Genomic DNA, 20,155 nt, shown 5'->3' with positions numbered 1-20,155 from the left:
TTTTGGACCTTATTCTGTGAGAACGTCAAATGTTTCTCTTTATTTAGTGGAGCACTGGTGTTGTTGCTTCAAAAAAAAAAAAAAAAAACTAAAGCTGTTCGTGTCTCTACTTTACTGCTGATTAGGGGCATTCAATTTTATAGTTGTAACGCCATTCAAACCCCAATCATCATCATCCCCTGTCATTACCTTTTTTGTACGGCTATCCATGAAGCCGAGTGTTTTTACCCATCACTGACTGGTCGTTCGGTGTGTGCCCGCAGGACGAGACACCGCTGTTCCAGGCGGCACGCGAGGGCTCGTACCAGGCCTGCAAGCTGCTGCTGGATCACTACGCCAACCGAGACATCACGGACCATATGGACCGTCTGCCGCGTGACGTGGCGGCCGAGCGGCTGCACCACGACATCGTACGACTACTGGACGAGCACGTCACAATGAGCCCGCAGGTGGGTGACCGGGAGCCCGTGGGCTGGCGGCGGACAGGGCGCCGTGGGCTGTGGGAAAAAGGGGTCGCTGTTGTATCGCTGTTTTCTTAGCAGGAAAACATTATCCGAGGTCAGATGTGCTAATTTGGAAAAGGTGTGTTTGTTCATGGTTGTGATCTCTGATCTGTATAAACCTCTGTATGAACAAATATTGAAATGGAATTTTTCGAGTAATATTTTCGAGGTAAACATATATCTGTTGGATGTGCGTCCCACGCCGTGCCCTGTCTGACGCCGTTCGACCCTGTCTGACGCCGTTGTTCTCTGCCGTCTCCAGCAGATGCCCAGCGCTCAGTCCTTCGGCTCGGCCTCACAGGCCGACATGTCTTCCCTGATGAAGAAGCCCAAGAAGCGGCCCCGCGCGGCGCTGCCGCCGCCGCAGTCGCAGGGCGCTGCCGGCGGCTCGGCCGACGACGAGCGCAAGGCGCGCACGGCCAGCATGAAGCGCAAGAAGGCCGACCAGCTGGAGCAGCTGTCGCCGGAGATGCTGGAGGACGCGCTCGACACGGCCATGTACGCCAACGTGGCGTCGCTGTCGCAGCACTACGACATGCGGATACCCAACAAACCGCCGCCGCCGTACGAGGACTGCGTCAAGTCGGCCGCCAGCATGCAGAGCCTGCGCGGCGCGGGCATGGAGGCGGCCGGCGGCGCGCAGCAGCCCTTCTTCCACCCGCGACAGAAGTCGATGCCGGCCGCCGTCGGCATGAGCCCGGAGGGATACCTGCAGCACATGCAGCAGCAGCAGGAGCCGCCGCAGCCGGCGCCGCGGCAGCACACCCTGCCGCACGGCCAGCAGCAGCAGCAGGGCTACCCGGGCCTGCAGCAGATGTCGCCCGGCACGTTCATGCCGTCGCCCCAGAGCAGTAACTACTCGCCGTCGCCGCCGGGCGCGCTCTCGCCCCAGGCCCTCTCGCCGTGCAAGCAGCGGCCGGTGATGGCGCTTTCGCCCACCCACATGGCGGCGATACGCGGCGCGGCGCGCGTCAACGGCCACCAGCAGTACGCGTACGACGCCGGCGCCTACGGCCAGGCCGAGTTCACACAGCTGGCGTGCGGCGGCCCGCAGCAGCAGCAGCAGCAGCCGCAGCAGCAGCACATGTACCCGCACTACCCGACGCCGCCGTCGCAGCACTCGCTGGGTGGCGAGCACGTGCAGCTGTCGCCGGACCACTACCCGACGCCGAGCCCCGACTCTCCGGGCCAGTGGTCGACCAGCAGCCCGCACTCGGCCGGCGGCTGGTCGGACGGCGTGTGCTCGCCGCCGGGCGCGCAGCCCAAGCCGCCGGCGCCGCCACCGCCCCAGCACCACCAGCCCGTCGGCGAGGGCGTCTATATCTAGCGGCGCGCCGCGCCTCAGCCAGCGACTGGTGTTTCGTAAAGTGCAAAGACAGTGAGTGCGGGCGTGCCGTTGAGTGTACATAGACACTAGGACAGCCAACTGTGTATCATACGCGAATATTATTGTGCGGGGTTGGGGTGGGGACGGGCGGGGGCAGCGTGAGGTGAGCAGACGAGACTGCGGTGTCGGCGACCACGGGCGCCGCGCTCGCCGGCCGCCGCTCGGTCGCGCCAAATTCGGTGCGACTGCCAAAATGGGTGTGCTGCGCGTCGGTTTCCAGCTTCGGAGCAGTATCTGATGTGATTTTGAATGGATCTCACCACTCGTTGCTCACCATGCTAGGGGACTATACCGATTTGTACATGAAGAACGCAGTGGTTCCGAGCCACAGAGAAGCGCGCGGTGACTCACCGTGTATTTATGTAGCTAAGAATCGCATTTGTTACTAAAGAAAGTCCTCGGAATTTAGTGCGAAAAATGTTGGCGATCACGTGTTTCACTATCGCCGACATTTAGCCTTCTTGTACAAATGTTTACGTTGCGACGAAGGTGAGCTCTGAACGGCGCATTCCGTGCCTTTAAACGTGTTTTATAAATCGACCAGCTTGTGGCGATCCGTTTTTAGACGCCACTTTCCCTGAGGTGTTTGTTTGTGTGTGTGCGCGCGGGTGTGTTGGGGCGTTGTCGCCGCCGGCCGCAGTGTGTTGCTGCTGTTCCGCCCTCGGCCCTCCGCGCCGAGAGGCGCCATCTCCATTGCGGCCGGTGCATACGGAAACGAGCGTTTGGTTCTTTGGTAGCATGTACTTCCCGGCGCCGCGTCGTCATGCTGCATTTGCCCGATGTATTTTGTAAAGACAATATAACTTAGCGTCGAAATTGGTCGTTTTCTGGTCTACCCTAAGCATTTTTTTTTTTTAGAACAGCTAGTTTGCTAAATGTCCAAACGTTCTGTATGGTACGCAGTGGCATACCAACACCGGTTTTTGAAGCGCGACTCGCTTCCATTTATCCGCCTAGGCACCAAATTTAACTTCCAAGGATTTTTACGCGAAAACAATTATGCTTGTCACACGAACCAATGTCCTCGCACAGGCTGCATCTGTTCTCCGTTACAAACTGTGCCATGGCACGTAACTTCAAATGTGATCCAGTACGAAGTATTTTTGGACGACCAACAAGCAATCGAGACAGTCAGCCAGCCTGGAGCTCTATACCTACGCGTAAAAGAACGATGCGAATTGCAAGACCTCCAACTGACATGTGCGGGCCACCTTGGCCGGTCTATACCCGTGCACCAATCGTCGGCTATAATGCTATCCCTAGTACTTAGTAGATCGGTGCATGCGATCGATCGATCACGTGCGGACATAAGCCATATCACTCTTCTAGCCCAACATGGTTTCGAGAATATGGTCACATGTATAAGATAATTTGGGTCACGGTCAAACATTTTCAGATCTGTATAATTGATTAAATCTAGGGTACGGATTTAACGGAAGCTTCGTCGCGATGCTTTGCTTTTTTAACGTTTGTGTGAAAATGGGAGGGGTCCGTCGACCCCCCTCCCTAAATGAGAGATGGATCTGTCTGATGCAGAAGGCCGGTTGTTGATCAGTCGAGCGGTTGCCAAGATACATTGCCGTAAAAAAACGTCGTGGGGCCGGATCGGGCTCCTCATAGTGACAGTTCTTGTTATACCGCAGATAAACTCGCTCGCTAGTTAAAAACTGCTAAGAATATTCGAAACATACGAACGCTTCATCATCCTCTAAAGCGGAACAATTAAATAAAAAGAGATATAACGAAATAAACAAAAATATATTTGCCAAAGGAGTAAATCACAGCTAAAACGGTTCGAAACAAACTGCATACACAAAGAGTGTAGCATTCTTGGCACTAGCGACGATTATTCGTCTCGAGACAAACGGCAGATCTATGTTTCCCCACTAACTAGGTGCGACACACAATAGCCACAGCTTCCTCACGTCTGAATTCCACATGACTGTCACATGACTGAGAGTTGAGCACTGACCGCCAGCACAGGCGTCCGGTGGCCAGTGTGCCGTCAGTTGAGCCCGCGCGCCGATAGCCGATCCCACAGCCCAGACTGATCGCCGTCACTCGGCGCCGAACTTGGCCATTTTGTTGTTGAGCGGTCCCTTCATGAACCGGTCGCTGGCCATGTAGGCTTTGATGGGCTCCAGCTCCTCGAAACGCTTCATGAACTTGGTGAGGTTGTCGTGCGCCTCAACCAGCGTGGCGTCCAGCAGTTTGTGCTGGTCCAGCAGCTCGTACATGACGAAATCGACCACCGTCAGCTGTCGGGGCAGGGAACACGGTCAGAGCCCAGAGGGAACACGGTCAGAGCCCAGAGGGAAAACGGTCAGCTGACGGTCAGAAGGAACACGGTCTGAGGGAACACGGTCAGCGGAAACACGGTCAGAGCCCAGAGGGAACACGGTCAGAGCCCAGAGGGAACACGGTCAGCTGCTGGAGGGGTAGGGAACACGGTCAGAGGGAACACGGTCAGAAGAAACGCGGTCCGAGAGAACACGGTCAGCTGGCCGGGGAACACGGTCAACTGGCGGGAGAAGGAACGCGGTCAAAGAACACGGTCAGCCAGCACTATATGCAATATGCATAGGCAACGGAGTACCGACACTCGCAATTACCCTATCGTGGACGCAGTTCGAAACACAGAAACGACGAACCTACTGGCTTTCGGCTCTGATCCACATGCAGAAGGAAGTTCTGGTATAAAGTATCTAATATCTATGCTTGCTCATCTGTGCGTTCTAATTCGACAGCATGCCCGTTGTCTATTATCTGTCAGCCGTTTCGTGCCAGCGACACGCATCAATTCGTGATGCAGCATTATTTCAGCCCCCATATGCAATGGTCACAAAGTGCTGGTCACTTTCGTCAATGGAGGTCATCATGGTCTACCTGCTCTGAGCCAATCGCTCAAACACTCACAAACAATCACAAAGAGTGAACAGAAAGTATCCTACACGACAAATTACAGTGGCGGACCACGTTAACCTCATTTTGCTCATCTAACTGTATACATTCACGATGAATTCGAACCCGTGACCACGACTCGGCCATTGACCACCACACACAAACAAATGGGGATTAATCAGACAATATTTGCCAGTCATTCTGACTGTCATGACGGCCGCAGCTGGCATCAATTGGGGCTAATTTTATTGACACTAGGAGCGACCAGCACGGAGTCAATGAGGAGGCATTCGGTCTAATTGTCCTCAGCAATAGTCAAAACAGCAACGAGAGGCACATTAGCCCGGTCAATGGACAGCGATTGCCTCGACGATGTGCAGGTGCAACCTCCAGACTTCGTAAATGTCTGATTTCTGGTACAAAATAACGTGGCTATTTAGGCGGACAGAAAGCCGGCCCTAGCCTAAGGGCGAACTCACGTTCTCTCCGGCGAACCACTGTCTGTCTCCGAGGAACTTGGAGAACTTGGCGATCACGTCCTTGACCGACTTCAGGTAGCCTTCCTTCATGTCGTCCTGTAACGGAAGGAGATCGGAAACCCGGTCAATCAAACTTTAGAATACACACTCCTTTACCGCTTGCGAGCTGTTAGACTTGCATAAACGTCGAAAATTTGACGCCTGTTTTGTTATTGGCTGTAAATCATGTGCTACTCCGGGCAAGTAATTTCCGTGAAATGTTTACCTATTTCTAACTGATCTGTTTAACTGGTCTATGTAACCGTCTTTATCGATAGATCACCGACGGACAGGATAAATAATTATTTTCCCTTTAATTACACGAAACAAAGCTCCCTAGCATATCCCTGATGTAATCAGCCATAATAGAGAAGATTGACATTTTAAATCGATATTGATATTCATCTCGACTGACCTCTCCTCGTCATGTCTCGAGTAATGTTTCGCCGAGCAATGTTTATGTTTCGAGTATTGTCTCTCAGAGTGTACTCGGCGTCTCGCCTCCCCGGCCGACTCACAAAGTTGGGGTTGTAGCAGAGGCGCACCCAGCCGTTGCGGAAGTCCATCGCCTGGTTCTCCATGATGTCGACACGGACACGCTCCTGCTCCGTCTTGCCGAGCAGGTCGTGCTTGCGGCCGATGTAGCGCATGATGGCATTGCTCTGGGTGACGCCCACGTCGCCGTCCATCAGGTAGGGCAGCTGTCCGAGAACCACGCAGTCAGAGAGGGACAAACCAGGAATCAGCGGGTACAGGGACGATCAGCCTGGGGCATACGTAAGAGGCAGCACCAGCGGCCGCTGGTCAGAGTGCCTTTTGGCTCCTGCTGCCGAAATCAAGGTCACACATGACTTTAGCACCCCTTCGGGTTGCATCAAGCCCGTTTAGCCGCCGTTTTACGTTACTTCATGTTCCTTCAAACGCATACAACGAAGTAGCGGACGTAGCGGGAACGGTTCGGATGTAGCGGAAACTGTTCATCAGCGGGAACAATTTGGGATGAGAACGTAGTATGACGGATGAGGACGCATATTGACCTGACGTCGATAGTTGGTTGGACTCCAGGGTTCAGCGCATTTATAGACACTGCGGTTGATCGGACGTGAAAGTTGCTTGCCATTACGGGTACTGGAAATCGATAAAAGCCACTCTGGCCACTCCATCTGAAGCGGACAATAACGCACAATCTCTCCCGATTACCGCAAAGGCAGCGACAATTTTACATGAACTTGACCTGGGAGGGTCCAGATTTGAGCTCAGGTGGTAAAATTGGTTACCATTAGATTCGTCCCTTCCTGAAAAATCTGTTAGTTTTTCATTCAAAGCTTTATCTCAATTGCAAACAGAAGAACTCAGCAGAACTCAGCGGCCACCATCCCCATCCATTACGGAGTGGTGAAATGGCAAATGCAGAGGGCTGTTCACGGGCCCTGTGTGCGGTCGGACCGCACACAGCCTCCAAGCTCCGCCCACTGCGTCCCTACGTCAGCCTTCCGTCACCGCACACAGCGACCGCTGTGGCCGGTCGGGACTGGCCACAGCGGACCGTCCACCGCACGCAGCCGTGACGTCAGAGCCGCCTACCCATCCCCTACCCCCACGCCTGCTGGACGCACCGCACACACCGCACGCAGCAGTGTGCGGTGCCTGTGAACACCCCTCAGGCAAGAACTAAGGGGTAGTTGGACATTGGTTGGACAGGCCTAAGGTTTTTACAGCAGGCCCCCCAGCTCAGCACTGCTTGGTTGAGTCTTATATTGGGAACCATCACATTTTGAAAAGGCTGTTTTGGAACCTATATGCTCTGGTTTGGACAGTGCTGGTCAACACTGCACAGCATTTGCAATCCATTGTGTGACCCAATCAAAGCCAGTAGAGCTCAAATACCTCAAGATTGGTACTGGTAGTCAATATGGTACTTACATTGGGGAAGTCCAGCTTCAGTTTTTCTTTGATATCAAACCAGCATGACTTGTCATAGTCTGGGGCAGGGCCGCACTCAAACTTCTTGTCTTCATATTTCTCCCCTGTGTACTCCAACAAAAGGCGAATTGGCTGGGCGAGCTGAAAAATAGGTTATTATCATTATGGTTCTGAATATTCTGCAAACCAGATTGTTCCAAAGCATGAAAACTTTACTACTTGGGATTTTTTTGGAAATGCATGTTACAATAAGGAAAATCAAAATGTGAATAAAAGCATGCTTGAGAACAATGTGGAGCCACAGTAATAATAAGAGAAAATGTGAGATGTCAGATATTCAACAAATTAATCATCAGAATCCTGGGTAACAATTAACATCTTATATAATGACAAGAAGTCCAGAATCCTGTTATTAGCCATCACACACCACCACAACCTTCAGTTCAAGTTAGCAAAATTACACCGACATAAGGAAAGAGCACATTTGTCTTCACACCATTACACAAATCTTCACAAATCACATCATACAGCAAAAAAAAACTCAAAATATCTCCCCCCCCAATGATTGCAGAAGAAATAACGAATCCATAGAAATCAGTCATTCACAGCTTGAGCTTGAGGCTTGAGTTGGGATTCGAAAGCCGGTGTTTTTGATATTGATAAACACATTATCACAGGGTACAAGCGGTATAATTACATACCCCACGAATATTCCAGTACGCCAGCTCCATCTCCTGAAGTTATGGCAAGTGCCACCAGTGAAGAACTCAATACTCTTCTGGTGAAATGCTGGAAAAGACCAAGGCCCTATATACCAGGTAGGGTCGTCCGGCGATTCTACCTTTTCGTGACGTCAGCTCGTGACGTCATTTGGAGTCAAGTCTCGAAGCCCCGTTCAATCCCCATGTAAATATACGATTTTCGAAGCACTGTAGAATGAAGTCTGCACAAGATATATCAAACCTAAGTATCTTATCTGAAAGAGCAGACAATTTTCTGCAAGTTATCTATTACGTGTTTTTCGCTAAATCTTTTGCTTTTTTCACAAAAGCGTAAAATGTCCCCCCATGTCTCCGCAGCCTCCCTGCCGCCGGCCGCCGCGCGGTCGCGGTAGTGTAGTGGTTAGCGTGCCCGCGCAGTATTCCAAAGGTCCCGAGTTCGAATCTATGCGGTGCGGAACTTTAATTGCAATTCCAAGCTGAATATACGCACATCCATAATAAATTATTATTCGTATAGCTAAACTGTCACCAAGCTATCCATATAAATTGACTTCACCCAAAATATCGGCAAGATTCTATTAAAATATAAATTCAAATATGGCGGCTTGGACTGCCGCGTGCGTTAGGCTCCGCCCATAGCTCCGCCCACATGCGTGACGTCATTCGTGTTAGTGGACACACGCGGAGATAGGGGACGACATGGGCCTGGAAAAGACTGCGAGAAGGCGACCGGCTCATCCGCTTTTCCCGCCTCCGCGACCACGCCGGCTCGGATTGGCCTTGAACACGAGCGGCGTCACCTCCGGTCGCCCAATCACAGCGCTGTTGGCACCCGGCCGCCGACCCTCCCCCTCCTCCACCGCCGGCCGTCAGCCCGCCCCTTCCCCCACCCCTCCCCCTCCTCCAAGCCCTCCTCCAGCGCCGGCCGGCCATCGAAACCCTGGGAACGGGAGCGGACGGAGTGCAGGGGAGCGACGCTGGGAAGGGGAGGGGACGGGGACGTGGGACAGAAGGGACATGGCGAACCACTGAAGGCTGAAGCAGCTTCTGTCGTACCAATGACGCTTCCGTTTTACCTCACCCGATCCCGACATGCTTGTCAGTCAACACTCAACAGGTTATCTAAGCCCTAAGGAGAGATAACACCTGAAATAGAGCTTTGGTAATAATTGAAATGCCATTCTCATCCACAGGTAGACCGCCCATGCTGTCACACACACTCATACCCTGGGAATGAGGCACGGGCCGGCCGGGAAGGACCCGAGGAAGAGACACCGGTTACGTCTAAACAATATATTTCCTCGGTGACCGGCTGGATACGCGGACACACGTCACATAAATACACTCTGTCGGCGAACATCACAATCACTACCGCAGTTCGGACAGCGGCTCCCGTGTAAAACGAGGGAGCTCAGTTGCTACAGCTGATCACGCCAGTAAGTGGCTGCGACGGACGCAGCCCCAGGCACCGGGTTTGGCCGACTCGCGTTACACCGCGGGTCGCACGGGTCGTTTGGCAAAACATGAGCGACTGGTGCGGGTACACGTCGGGTGACGTACCTGCGCCCTTCTCCCGCCTCTGCAATAGCACGGCGTCCGCGGCTCCCCACCAGACAGCGCGAGTCGCCGCACATTTCGGTAGCCCTCTTGGCAGAGTCGAAGCCGAATCACCGTGACAAGCTGGAAGTTGGAATCATAGTCCGATTTTGATACTTCGACCACGATCTAAGAGTGCAGTGACCGCCCGCGTTACCGGTGAACCCACCGATTCCCCTCAGCCGGAGAGGAGTGCGACCTCACGCCCGCCTCGCGACCTCGATATGCTGCCTGATCTCCGCCACCGGCGGGCGGCTTTTAGCGCCCCCTAGCCGCCGTACTGCTGCGTGCCGTCCTGATACAGGTGGCAGCACTGCTGCCAATAAATGCTGCCGCCATTCCGCGTCCTAGCTTGCCAAATGTTAAGTCTTGTGCATCACCTTACGTCGACCTTTCCAGCTTTCTGACATCATCACTCACACAGTGTGACCTTATCATTTGTGCCGCTACGGTCTCTCATCCCTCCCCATTCGCCCGGCTGCACTGTCTCCGACGCTCCGCCCTCCCGTCCCCTCTCGGCCCGTTCCTCCGTCAGACGGCGCTTTCCGTCCTCCCGCCCCAGCACGTCTCACTCGTCCCGCGGATGTCAGCGCGGCTCACTCGTCCCAGCGGATGTCGCTGCGGCCGGCCAGCAGGTGCGTGCGCACGATGGTCTCCAGGTGCTGTCGGCGGCGCCGCTCGTCGTCCAGCCGGTCGCGCAGCTGGCGCACCTCGTCCCGCAGCTGCTGCACGCTCTCCAGCAGCCGCTCCTCCTGCTGGGCGGGCACGGCCGGGCCGGCGCCGGCGGCCAGCGCCGCCAGGGCGGCCGCCGCTGACACCCCGCCGCCGCCGGAGCCGGAGCCGCCCGGCTGCTGCTGCTGCTGCTGCTCCTCGGGGATGGGATGCGGCGGGTCCAGCAGCGCTGGAAAGGAGACAGAGAGAGGTGTGTAAGAAACTCCTTGGTACGACAGGTCAAGCAGGGATGGGGAGGAGGGTGACGGGAGATGTTCGTCACGAACTCTAGGGTTCTCCATGCCGGACCACCGGCTGTCCTAACGGAGGTATGGATAATCACACCAAAGCTACATACTGAGCACGCTGGCTAGAAAGCCTAGCGTGGGTCTAAAGGCCACACCTTCACCTCCTATCCGGTCATCCAATTAAACGCAGCAGCACAAATCTTGTCAATAAACTTCAATTAATTATCCTTCAAAGCAGTGTGAGGTGTGATGTCGATGTCCGGACACCAACATCCCCTAGTGCCATATGGAGGGATCGCGGGGATCGCTGATAGCCAGAACACTCACAGGAGTTGACGGTGTGCCGCGGCTGGGAGCTGGTGCAGTACGCCTCGATCACACGCAGAATCGTGGCGTCATCCTCATATGAACGGTCATCGCCTGCTGACAAAAATAACAGACTCATATACTGAACAAATCGCCCAACTGAACAACTCATCGGACTCTGAACCGATCACACAGACGTCTCACCGTATAAATCACATACCGCACCGACACAAAACAAATCACATTCAGTTCTCACTGCAGACAAAGCATCCCCATCCCACGCCAAAATAAATCCCGCCGGGGTCGGCGCCGCCGGTGCCAAACGGCTGGCCGACGGCCGTGTCCCAAAGTGGCGACATCAAACAAATGAGGGCCCAGATGTTCCCAACAGCGCCACGCCCAGACGCGTCAGTTATACCGATGTCAATTGTCATGGACGGCTCCCAAAACCAGCGACGATCGGTCGGCGGCGGCAGATCCAAACCGGCGTCAGTTATGGCTCTATTCAGTACCCGAGGCCGTATGGAGGCATGGTACCAATAGTAATAAAGCACACAGGGATGCACGCACACACCACTCACGTGCTGTTTCCGCATGAGAGCGCAAAGTGCGTCGCCACCTACAATATACCTACCTCGCTTCTTGTACTTGTAGACCATGTTCCTGCTGCTCTTTCTGTTGGTGTCCTCCCGTCCGAGCGCCAGGCAGGGCCGCAGCGGCGGCGAGGGTCGCAGGCAGGCGGCCGTCCAGGGTCGCAGCGGGCCGGGCGCGCTGGAGACGCCCACCTCGCTGACGGGCGCGTGGTGCGGCGGCGGCGGCGGAGCCACCTGGGGCGCGGCCACCGGGCGGAGGTCAGACGCGGGCACACGAGTACCAGTCAGCGAGAACCATGTGACGCGATGTTATAAAGCTCTGATAAACTTTGGGAAATTATCCAGAGGTGTCGACTGCTGACGGCAGACGTTTGTCAAGCAGTGCATTAATCAACTTGAAATGTGGTATAAGAAATGATACCGTAGCAGCGCACTGGTAACTGTTTTGTCCTAAAACTATGTAGCAAAGTAAACCAATTATGCACAATATGTCAACCCCAAAACAAAAGCAGACAAACGGTTACTGTTAACCACAAAGTAAGGGCTAAGCGCTGTTCAGTACAATGATGGCTACTGACAACGAGCTGATGTTAGCCACGCCAGGTAATAAGAGTGCAGTGAGAAGGGAAACAGCAGAAAGTCGGCACAAAACAGATCTACACACTAAACCAAAGCCACTACACACGCTACTTCAATATAAAACACCGATACGGAGGGCCTGCTCAAACAAGCGAAACTACACCAAATATGGGACATCAAAAGACGACAGGTCAGCCGCTAGAGGGTATCGCACACAGCGGTGAGCCGGCGGTAGCTAGCGGCCGGGCCAGCGCGCGTTCTGAGGCGCTGTGGAGGCGGCGGCGGCGGCCGGGCGCGGCGGCGCAGCCTCAGTCTGCCGTACGGAGCGTGCGGGGCGGGCAGGTGGGCGGGCGGGCGAGCAGCACACCACACGGCGCGGGCAGGCAGGTTACGGCCGGCGGACGCTTGCCTCTGTCAGTGGTGGCGCGGTCGGGCGCGGCGCCGCAGGTTGGCCGGCTTGGGCGGCGGGCTGGGTCGGCGCGGCTCCGAGTCCGAGCTGGAGGCCGCCGTGACGGCCGGCCGCGGCCGGGGCGGCGGCGGCGGGCCGGCCGGCGCCTCCTCTGAGCCGCTGGAGGCCGAGCGCCACTGCTCCAGCGGCGGCGGCCGGGAGTCGGTGCCCGTGCTGGAGCGGCTGGCGGCAGAGAGCGGCGGCGCCCGGCGCGGCCCGTCCGCCGGGCCGGCGGGCGGCCGGCCGCTGAACGGCGCCCCCACGATCGGCACGGCGCAGTCGTCGGTGCTGGAGGCCGGCTCGGACGGCGAGGACGTCTCGGCGGCGTCCTCCGTGTCCGGGCCCGGCGCCGCCACCTGGTACCGCCAGCCGCAGTAGCCGCCGGCGCTGGTGCGCACCTCGTCACCGCTCGAACTCCCTCCGCTACTGCCCAGGCTGGGCGGCCGGTGCGGCGCCGGCGGACCGACCGCGGCGGGCCGGGAGGCAGTCTCCGGAGACCGAGACACGGGCGGCGGCGGGAGGTAGGCGTGCGGGGGGTACGGCGTGATGGGCGCCAGGGCCAGCGCGGCGGTCCGGCCGCGGCCGCGGGCGGCGGGCCGGTGCCGCTGCGGCGGCGGACTGCGCAGCCCGGTCCGCTCCAGTACGTCCCGGAGCCGGCGAGTGTACATCTCCAGCCGGCGGCCAGCGGCCACCTGGGCGGCCGTCTCCTCCACCAGGGTGGCGTCGTCGCCGCTGCTGCCGCCGCTGCTCCCCGAGTCGTGCGACACCACCGAGCAGCGACCCATCAGCGTCAGCGCGCGCAGACCGCCGCCCGGCTCGTCGAAGCTCGACACGGACTCTGAGGAGTAGTCAGTGGAGCGCGTGGCCGACAGGCGCGGCAGCTGGCTGAGCGGACACCGTCGCGGCGCCGCCGCCTCCTCTGGCTCGGCCTCCTCCCCGATGGCGGCCGGGATATCGTCGGCAACCTCTGCGCTCAGTTTGCGCGCCAGCGGCCGGTGCGCGGCGGCGGCCTCGGGGGGTGGCCGGCGCACCGGCCGGGCTGCCAGCGCCGGCAGCGGCGCCGCCGGCGGACCGGTGGGTGTGCGCTGCGCCGCCTCCGGCTCACTCTGACTCGACTCACTATCCTCGGCGATGGTGGAGGGCACGCAGCGTTCGTGCAGTAGGTGGACCGGCTGGGCCAGTGGCGCCGCGCCCACCATCCTCTCCTCAGCAAACCGCGGCTGGCGCGCCGCCCCGGCCGCCGCCCGCCGGTACACCGCCGGGTCGATGGAGAGCGGCGACGGCGACAGCGGCGGACCCGAGCGGACCGACGAAGGCGACGACGGAGGGCCCGCGCGGACCGACGACGGTGACGGCGGGGGGCCCGAGCGGACCGACGACGGTGACGGCGGAGGACCGGCCCGCACCGATGACGGCGACGGAGACGGGCCCGCGCGGACCGATGATGGTGACGGCGGGGGGCCTGAGCGGACCGACGACGGTGTCTGGGGAGACGCCGGCGGGGTCCACTGAGCAGACGGCGGCCGAGCGGACTCTTCAGGAGGTAGGGTCAGCGGCGGCGGGATCGGCGCCCGCGACTTTGGCAGACTCCCTGCCCGGCTCAGCGCCCGGGGTGAGCGCGGTTTGGGCGGGGTGGCCGGCCGCGGGGAGGGCGCCGGCCGAGGGGGGCTCGTCGTTCGGGCCGATTTTCCTTCCGGTACCGGGGCAGGAGTTAGGGTGGGCTCACTCTCACTGTCGTCCATGAAGGGAATCTCACGGCTGAGTCGTGGCGAGAGGTGGCGGGGTGCGGCGGGCGAGTCGACAGATGTTTCCCGTTCGCTGTGTTCGTCTGGACTGCTCGTACTCGCAGGCTCTTCAAGTTCCTCAGGTTCCTCTGGCTTGGTTTGCACTTCTATGCTCTTAGGTTGATCGGTCTCCAGATGCACCGCGGTCTCGCTTTCATCTTCTGACTCTCCCTGTTTCTCAGCGCTCTCCGTTGGCTCCGGTGTCGCGAATGACGCTGACTTACAGAGCCCTTCATCTGACGGCGGCTCGCTTGGCCTCTCCTCGTCAGCTGACTCAGCCCATCCCTCCAACGGCTGTGGATCCTCCCCACCATTTTCATCTGAAGGGATCTTTCCATCCACATCTTGATCCTCCTCCCTTTCGTCCCCTCTGTTGAAGTGATCCTCCATTGCTCCCACACCAGTAAATTCCGTAGGAGGCAGGACTAGAGGGGACGCTGGGCCCTCTCGCTCGTCCTCCGGAGAGTCTCCGCGCTGCTCCTCGGGTGGAGGGGCACGCTGCTCGCCGTGCTTCAGGAGGAACATCAGCATCTCCTCCTCCTCGTCCTCCTCTCCCGAGCCGACATCGTCCACCGGCTCCTCCGCGGAGGCGTCCCTCTGAGGAGTCACTCCGCGGCTCCGGTCCGCAGGCTGATCGCCCACATCTCCTGGGTGTTCGAGTAAGGGATCGTGTGGCTGCAGCTCACCACGGCTCGGGGTCGGGCTCCGCCTACCGTCTCCAGACATCTGGTCATCAGCGGCGGTTGTGCCTTCTACGCCAAGGGGAGGGTCGTCTCTCGCCGGAGTTAGCTCTCTCCTTGGACTCACGCTTCTCTGTGGAGTTACACTTCTTTGAGGGGTTACGCTCCTCCGTGGAGTTACGCTTCTGTGTGGCGTTACACTCCTCTGCGGTGTCAACTCTCTTCCAACGGTCTCGCCCCTCCTTGGAGTTGCTCTCCTGCCCCGGCCCTCTCTCGACACTCCTGTGCCTGGTGCTGACCCAGAGTCTCCCTCCGTTCCCGGGGTCACCGATCGGCTGCGCGCCTCCTGGGATCGCCTCCCTCCTCCAACATCCGACTCCGACCCGCCGTCCGTTCTCGGGGTGGCGTCACGACTCCAGTCTCCCTGCGGCGACACGCGCCAGGACGGGTCGTCCTCGCGCGGCACGAAGGCAGTGGTACCCCGCCGCTGCTGTCCGGCCACCGGCGACGGCCCGCGGCTGGGTGACAGCTCCGAGCCGCTGCCTGCCACCGAGCCGGAGTCCAGCCGCTGCCGACTGCCGGGCCGGCCCCCGCTGAGCAGTACAGGGAGGGACGCGAGCCCGCCGCGCTCAGACGCTGACACTGGGGACTTCTCCTTACCGATCGTGAGCGACTGTCGTGTGAGGGTGGGGCGTCCCTTCGCCGCAGAGTGTCCCAGCGCCGCCTCCTCCTCTGACGAGCACTGGGGACAGTGCAGTCCCGGCCGGCGACCGAGATCACTCGGCACGGGGTGGTCCGAGTCGCCGGCTCGTTCGGCGTCATACCACGGGTCGGTGGCGACGTCCTGAGTCGGTGGTATCTCTCTACTGGCGGGTGGTCGCGGTGATGACCCGCGACTTCGAACGGCAACGGGACTGGGTGAATCAGCTGCTCTCGCCGGTCGCTTGGCAGCATCACTGTCTTTCGGACGCCTTTTCGGCGGCAGCTCCGGTGGCTCTTCGAGCTGCATCTGCTCTTCTTGAAACACTTCCCGTTCCCCTCTCAAGTGATCCACATCCGCGGCTTCTCTATCCTCACTACCACTTTCCAGTCTGTCCAGGGAAGGCGTACTACATCCCTCCTCTCTGTCTAGGGGAGGAACACTGCCACTATCCCCTCTCTCCAATGGCGGCGCGGTGGACGGCGCGGCGCCACCCTCCTCTCTCTCCGCGCTGCTGCAGTGCGGACAGTCACGGCTGTAGGAACTCCAGGGTCTCCACGGGTGCCATGACTCGGCCGAACCGGAGCGCACGTACACCGCCTGTCGGCGCGCCTCGCGGTCCTCAGAACTCAGCTGGTGGATCAGTGCCGAGTCCAGCGGCCGCTCTGCCGGCCACAGCTCGGCCCCGCCAGGCTCAGAGCTGTCGCGGCTCCCGGACCGGGGCTGCCCGGTTCCCGGGAGGGGGACGGTCCACTCAGGAGAGGAGGATGAGGGGAGTCGCTCGGGAAGGATTTCAGCACACGTGGGGTCGGGACAGGTCTCAGGAACTGGGTGGACCGGATGGTGCGGTGATGGCCACTCAGAGTAGTCCCCGGCCTGAGCGGCGCAGGAGGCATCTGGGCCGACGTGCGGATAAGACGGCAGGCTAGTCTGATCACAGCTCTCCGCACTACCACGATCACTCTGAGAGGAGGCGCCACGCACAACCCTGGCTGAGGCCGACATCTGTCCACGGTCGGCCTTCACCACCACAGGCGCTGATGTGGCCAGTATAGTGGCCGCGTCGTAACAGAACACCCGCAGTCGTCGGCGAGCGCGGGCCGACGGCGGCGGCCGAGGCGGTGGAGCCTGTTCACCAGGCGACACACTCCGCGACAGGCCCCTGTCGCTCACAAACGAGCTCCTCTCTCCAGCTGAAGACGACTGCCGTTCCCGATCCGAGCTGCCGGGTCTCTCCTGCGCCGCACCGCTGTCCGACTCGCGCTCCTCGCAGCTCTCCGAGCGTCGCTGGTCGCTTCTCCGTGCCCCTCCGTCGGACAGTCGCTCCTCAGAGGAGGCCGGCTCGACGGCCGCTGCCGCGCAAGACTCCAGCACCGTGGCCGCGTCATAGCAGAACACCGACCTCCCGCGCCGGCCGCGCGATCCGCGGGATGCTCGCGAGGTGCGCCCGCTGCTGGGAGAGGAGCGGGAGCCGCGGCGCGGCGGCTCGCCGGCCGTCGACAGCGCCACCAGGTCCGGTGAGGAGAGCCGCACGGTGCCGGTCCGCCGGCGGCCGCCCAGCAGGCCGATCTGCAGGTGGCTGCGGGCCGGCGGCGGCGGGACGGCCGGCGGGACGGCCGAGCGGGCTGCCACGCGGTGCAGCGCCGGCTGCCGGCCGTGCCGCAGCAGACCCTCGGCGCTGTGGCCGGCCTGGTCGTCCAGCTCCACCTCCGCCATGGTCACCCACTGGTCGTCGCCCTCGGCGTCCGGCGGCGGGTCCGAGCTGGCCTTGAACGCGCGCGTGCTGTAGTTGCTGCTGCTCTGGGACGCCAGGCTGGTCTGCGAGGCCTTGGTGGCGCGCGGCGCGCCGGCGAACCGCGGCCGGTAGCGGCGCAGCGAGAGGTACTGTTTGCAGGCGACCGCCTCGGAGCGGCGCAGCTCCCATGGACACACGGACGTCTTCATCCACCAGTGGGCCACCATGTGGGAGCGGAAGCTGGCGCCGCTGGAGGCCGACCGGGGCCGGACGGACGGCTGCGGCTCGTCACCGCCGCCGCCGCCCTCCGCGCCGCCGCCCGGCGGGTCGTCCCCGGGCTCCCGCTGACCGCCCAGCCGCCGGGCCGGCAGTGAGCGGGTCGAGCCGGTGCGGGACGGCGGCGGCGGCTCCTCGCCAGCGCGCCCTCCCTTGGACTGCATCCCGCCGGCCTGCACCCCGGCGGCCGCCGGCAGACTGGCCTGCGAGCCCGCCCAGAAGGCGTTCAGCAGCGCCAGCCGCGGGTAGGAGAGCCGCGACGAGCGGCGCAGGCGCGGCGTCGAGCCGCCGCGCAGCGGACACGAGGCGTTGTGGTGCGACACGTCCGCCAGACCCGAGTCGGCCGAGTTGGCGCTCTGCACATCACAGGTGCACTTGGCGGCCGGCCGCGGTGGCAGGGCGGCGACAGGGGCGGCCGGCGGAGCGTCCAGCACCGCCACCGTGTGCACGTAGTGGTTGACGAACGGACGCAGCTGCGGCGGACTGGAGCGGGGCCGCGCGGCGGCGGACCGGGCCACCCTGAGCGGGGCGCGGGTCTCCGCCAGACTCACCGGCGGCTGATGGCTGCTGCTGCTGAATGTCCCGTCCTTAGTGATAAGTTTGGGAGCCTCGTCGGTTCTCGCAAGGCTCCCATTCGCGGACGAGTGACTGGTACTGGAATGTTTCAGACACGCGCCAGCACGGTTTGGGCTCCCGGCTGGCACACTGTGACTGTCTGCTGGACATATCCCGTCCGTTTCAGCCGCCCTGGTACCCCCACTGGACGGCCGGCTCTCGCCAGGGGAGTTCCTCTCGGCGACCGTCTCACTGATGGCGTCATGCTGCCTCCGGCTGGCGGCCGAGCTGCTGCTCCGCCCGCTGCGAGTCGAGAACTGTTTCCTCCTGATGGCCGCTAAATCGACACATCTCGGTCCGGCGCTGGTCGCGGAACTGCCCTCCGCCGACTTCTGGCTGCCGACTGACGACTGCTTACTGCAGAATGACGACTGATGCCTGTGACTGGTAAAACGCTGACTGCCCGAGGTCTGCTGACTGCTGACTGAAGACTGATGTCTCTGACTGGCAGATCTCTGAGCGCCTGCCAACGACGCGCGGCTGGCGGCGCCCGAGCGCTGTCCCCCAGACGACAGGACCGAGCCGCTGCCGGAGCAGCCAGTCCAGCGGTTCCCGGGCAGGTCGTGCTCTCGCGCTGCCTCCGGGACCTCACACTCTGTGCTGGCCGGGGCGGGGCGGGTCAGAAGCGGGGGCCGGGGCCGCGGGCCGCCGCCGGCCGCCAGGGACGGGGTGGAGTCTGAGCTGCCCGGGTAGTACTGCCGCAGCTCGGGCTCCTGTGACTCCTGCGAGTCTCCGCACGGAATACCCAGCCAGATCTCGTCGGGCAGCGGTATGGGCGGCGCGGGCACACAGATGGTGGAGGCGCCGGCCGCGCCGGCCACGCACGGCAGGCTCTGGGAGTCGCCCCAGACGGCGGCGTGCAGCGGCCCGGCGCGGCCCGGCAGCTCACAGAGCGACCGGGTACGCTCGGGCGCGTCCCAGCTGAGCCGCGGCCCCCAGTGGAGGCGGCGCAGGCGGCCCGGCGCCGGCCGGTCGCCCACCGCCGACAGCTGGTCCAGCGACAGCCAGCCGGCGCCGGCGCCGCCCAGCTCGCTCAGGCCGCTCTCGTCTGTCGCCGCCGTCGTCTGACTACCGTCGAAGTAGCGAATCCAGCCGTACGGGTTACTGTCGGAGCGCAGCGCCGGCTCAGAGATTCGGAACGTGTCCGTCCGAGACGGCGGCGGCGACGCCTCGCTGCGGTCCCGCTCGAACGACTTCTCGCCCTCGAGCACCCAGCGCTTCAGCGAGCGCAGCTGGTCGCTGCCGACGCCGGGCGAGAGCGTACCGCTGGAGGAGGCCGACGAGACGGAGCCGCCGCGCCGGCCGCGCCGCTTGCGGTACACCTTGCGGCGCACGTGGACGGCCGAAAGTCGCCGGCAGGTGACCGAGCTGCGCCGCCGGCCGGCCGACTCGGAGCCACTGCTGCGCGCGCCGTACAGCAGCCGCTTCAGCCGGCCGGCGTTCAGTACGCCGCGCCGCAGCAGCTCGCCGATGTGCTCCGTCAGCCTCACGTACGGCACACTCACGTACTCGAGCACGGGCTGGTGCAGCGCCAGCGGGCCGGCCGCCACGAACGCGCGCACGCCGCTCTCGTAGCGGCCCGAGCCGGGCGTGTGCCGCAGGAAACTCACGCTCGTGTGGGGGATGGGCTGCGGCTGGCTGGGCAGGAAGGCCGACTGGCGCGCCGCCTGGATCTGTCCGAGCAGCTGCGACACCCAGGCCTGCTGTTCGTCGCGGCTCTGGCACTCGGCCACAATCCGCTCGATCATCGGACCTGTCGGCAGCGGGCACACGTCTGCCACACCGCGCACGGCGGTCCACACACACATACAAACACATCGGACCTGAGCACGGTAGGCGATCGGGCCGGTCTAGCCTCGCGAAACCTCAAAGACACTTTTTTCCGAAAATTGGAAAACAACGCATACTAGTCGACAGAAAAATCGTCAAA

At 60.9% G+C, this 20,155-nt stretch overlaps 3 protein-coding genes across 5 annotated transcripts in view; 1 reads left to right on the top strand and 2 right to left on the bottom strand.

The window, feature by feature from the left end:
- The window catches only part of LOC122393164 (neurogenic locus Notch protein-like), a 49,657-nt gene extending 46,951 nt beyond the window's left edge, over positions 1-2,706 (top strand). Inside the window, exons 11-12 of the mRNA XM_043388905.1 lie at positions 264-449; positions 766-2,706. Coding sequence (XP_043244840.1) covers positions 264-449; positions 766-1,830 — 1,251 coding nt within the window. The 3' untranslated portion in view covers positions 1,831-2,706. The remainder of the gene's footprint in view (positions 1-263; positions 450-765) is intronic.
- Positions 2,707-3,629: 923 nt separating this feature from the next.
- Positions 3,630-8,074, bottom strand: LOC122393165 (glutathione S-transferase Mu 5-like). Of its 2 annotated transcripts, none has more exons than XM_043388906.1 (5): positions 7,934-8,074; positions 7,233-7,373; positions 5,828-6,010; positions 5,271-5,366; positions 3,630-4,148 (listed from the first exon to the last, which is right to left on the bottom strand). In XM_043388906.1, exons 1-5 carry the CDS (start codon positions 7,961-7,963, stop codon positions 3,948-3,950), a joined length of 651 nt encoding a protein of 216 aa, XP_043244841.1. In that variant the 5' UTR covers positions 7,964-8,074; the 3' UTR covers positions 3,630-3,947. The 2 variants fall into 2 exon arrangements, with proteins under 2 accessions (XP_043244841.1, XP_043244842.1); XM_043388907.1 differs by lacking the exon at positions 7,934-8,074 and adding an exon at positions 7,729-7,819.
- Positions 8,075-9,232: 1,158 nt separating this feature from the next.
- The window catches only part of LOC122393169 (rho guanine nucleotide exchange factor 7-like), a 40,566-nt gene continuing 29,643 nt past the window's right edge, over positions 9,233-20,155 (bottom strand). Inside the window, exons 10-13 of one of the 2 annotated variants that reach the window (XM_043388919.1) lie at positions 19,836-19,978; positions 11,450-11,642; positions 10,837-10,932; positions 9,233-10,451 (exon numbers count right to left, since the gene is read on the bottom strand). In XM_043388919.1, coding sequence (XP_043244854.1) covers positions 10,147-10,451; positions 10,837-10,932; positions 11,450-11,642; positions 19,836-19,978 — 737 coding nt within the window. In that variant the 3' untranslated portion in view covers positions 9,233-10,146. The remainder of the gene's footprint in view (positions 10,452-10,836; positions 10,933-11,449; positions 11,643-19,835; positions 19,979-20,155) is intronic. The other variant, XM_043388920.1, reaches the window with a different exon arrangement.

This window comes from Amphibalanus amphitrite, unplaced genomic scaffold (assembly GCF_019059575.1).
Source record: "Amphibalanus amphitrite isolate SeventyFive unplaced genomic scaffold, NRLGWU_Aamphi_draft 000520F_arrow, whole genome shotgun sequence".
NCBI lineage: Eukaryota > Metazoa > Arthropoda > Thecostraca > Balanomorpha > Balanidae > Amphibalanus > Amphibalanus amphitrite.
Note: the sequence above shows the minus strand (reverse complement) of the source record. Positions and strands in the feature narration are given on the sequence as shown.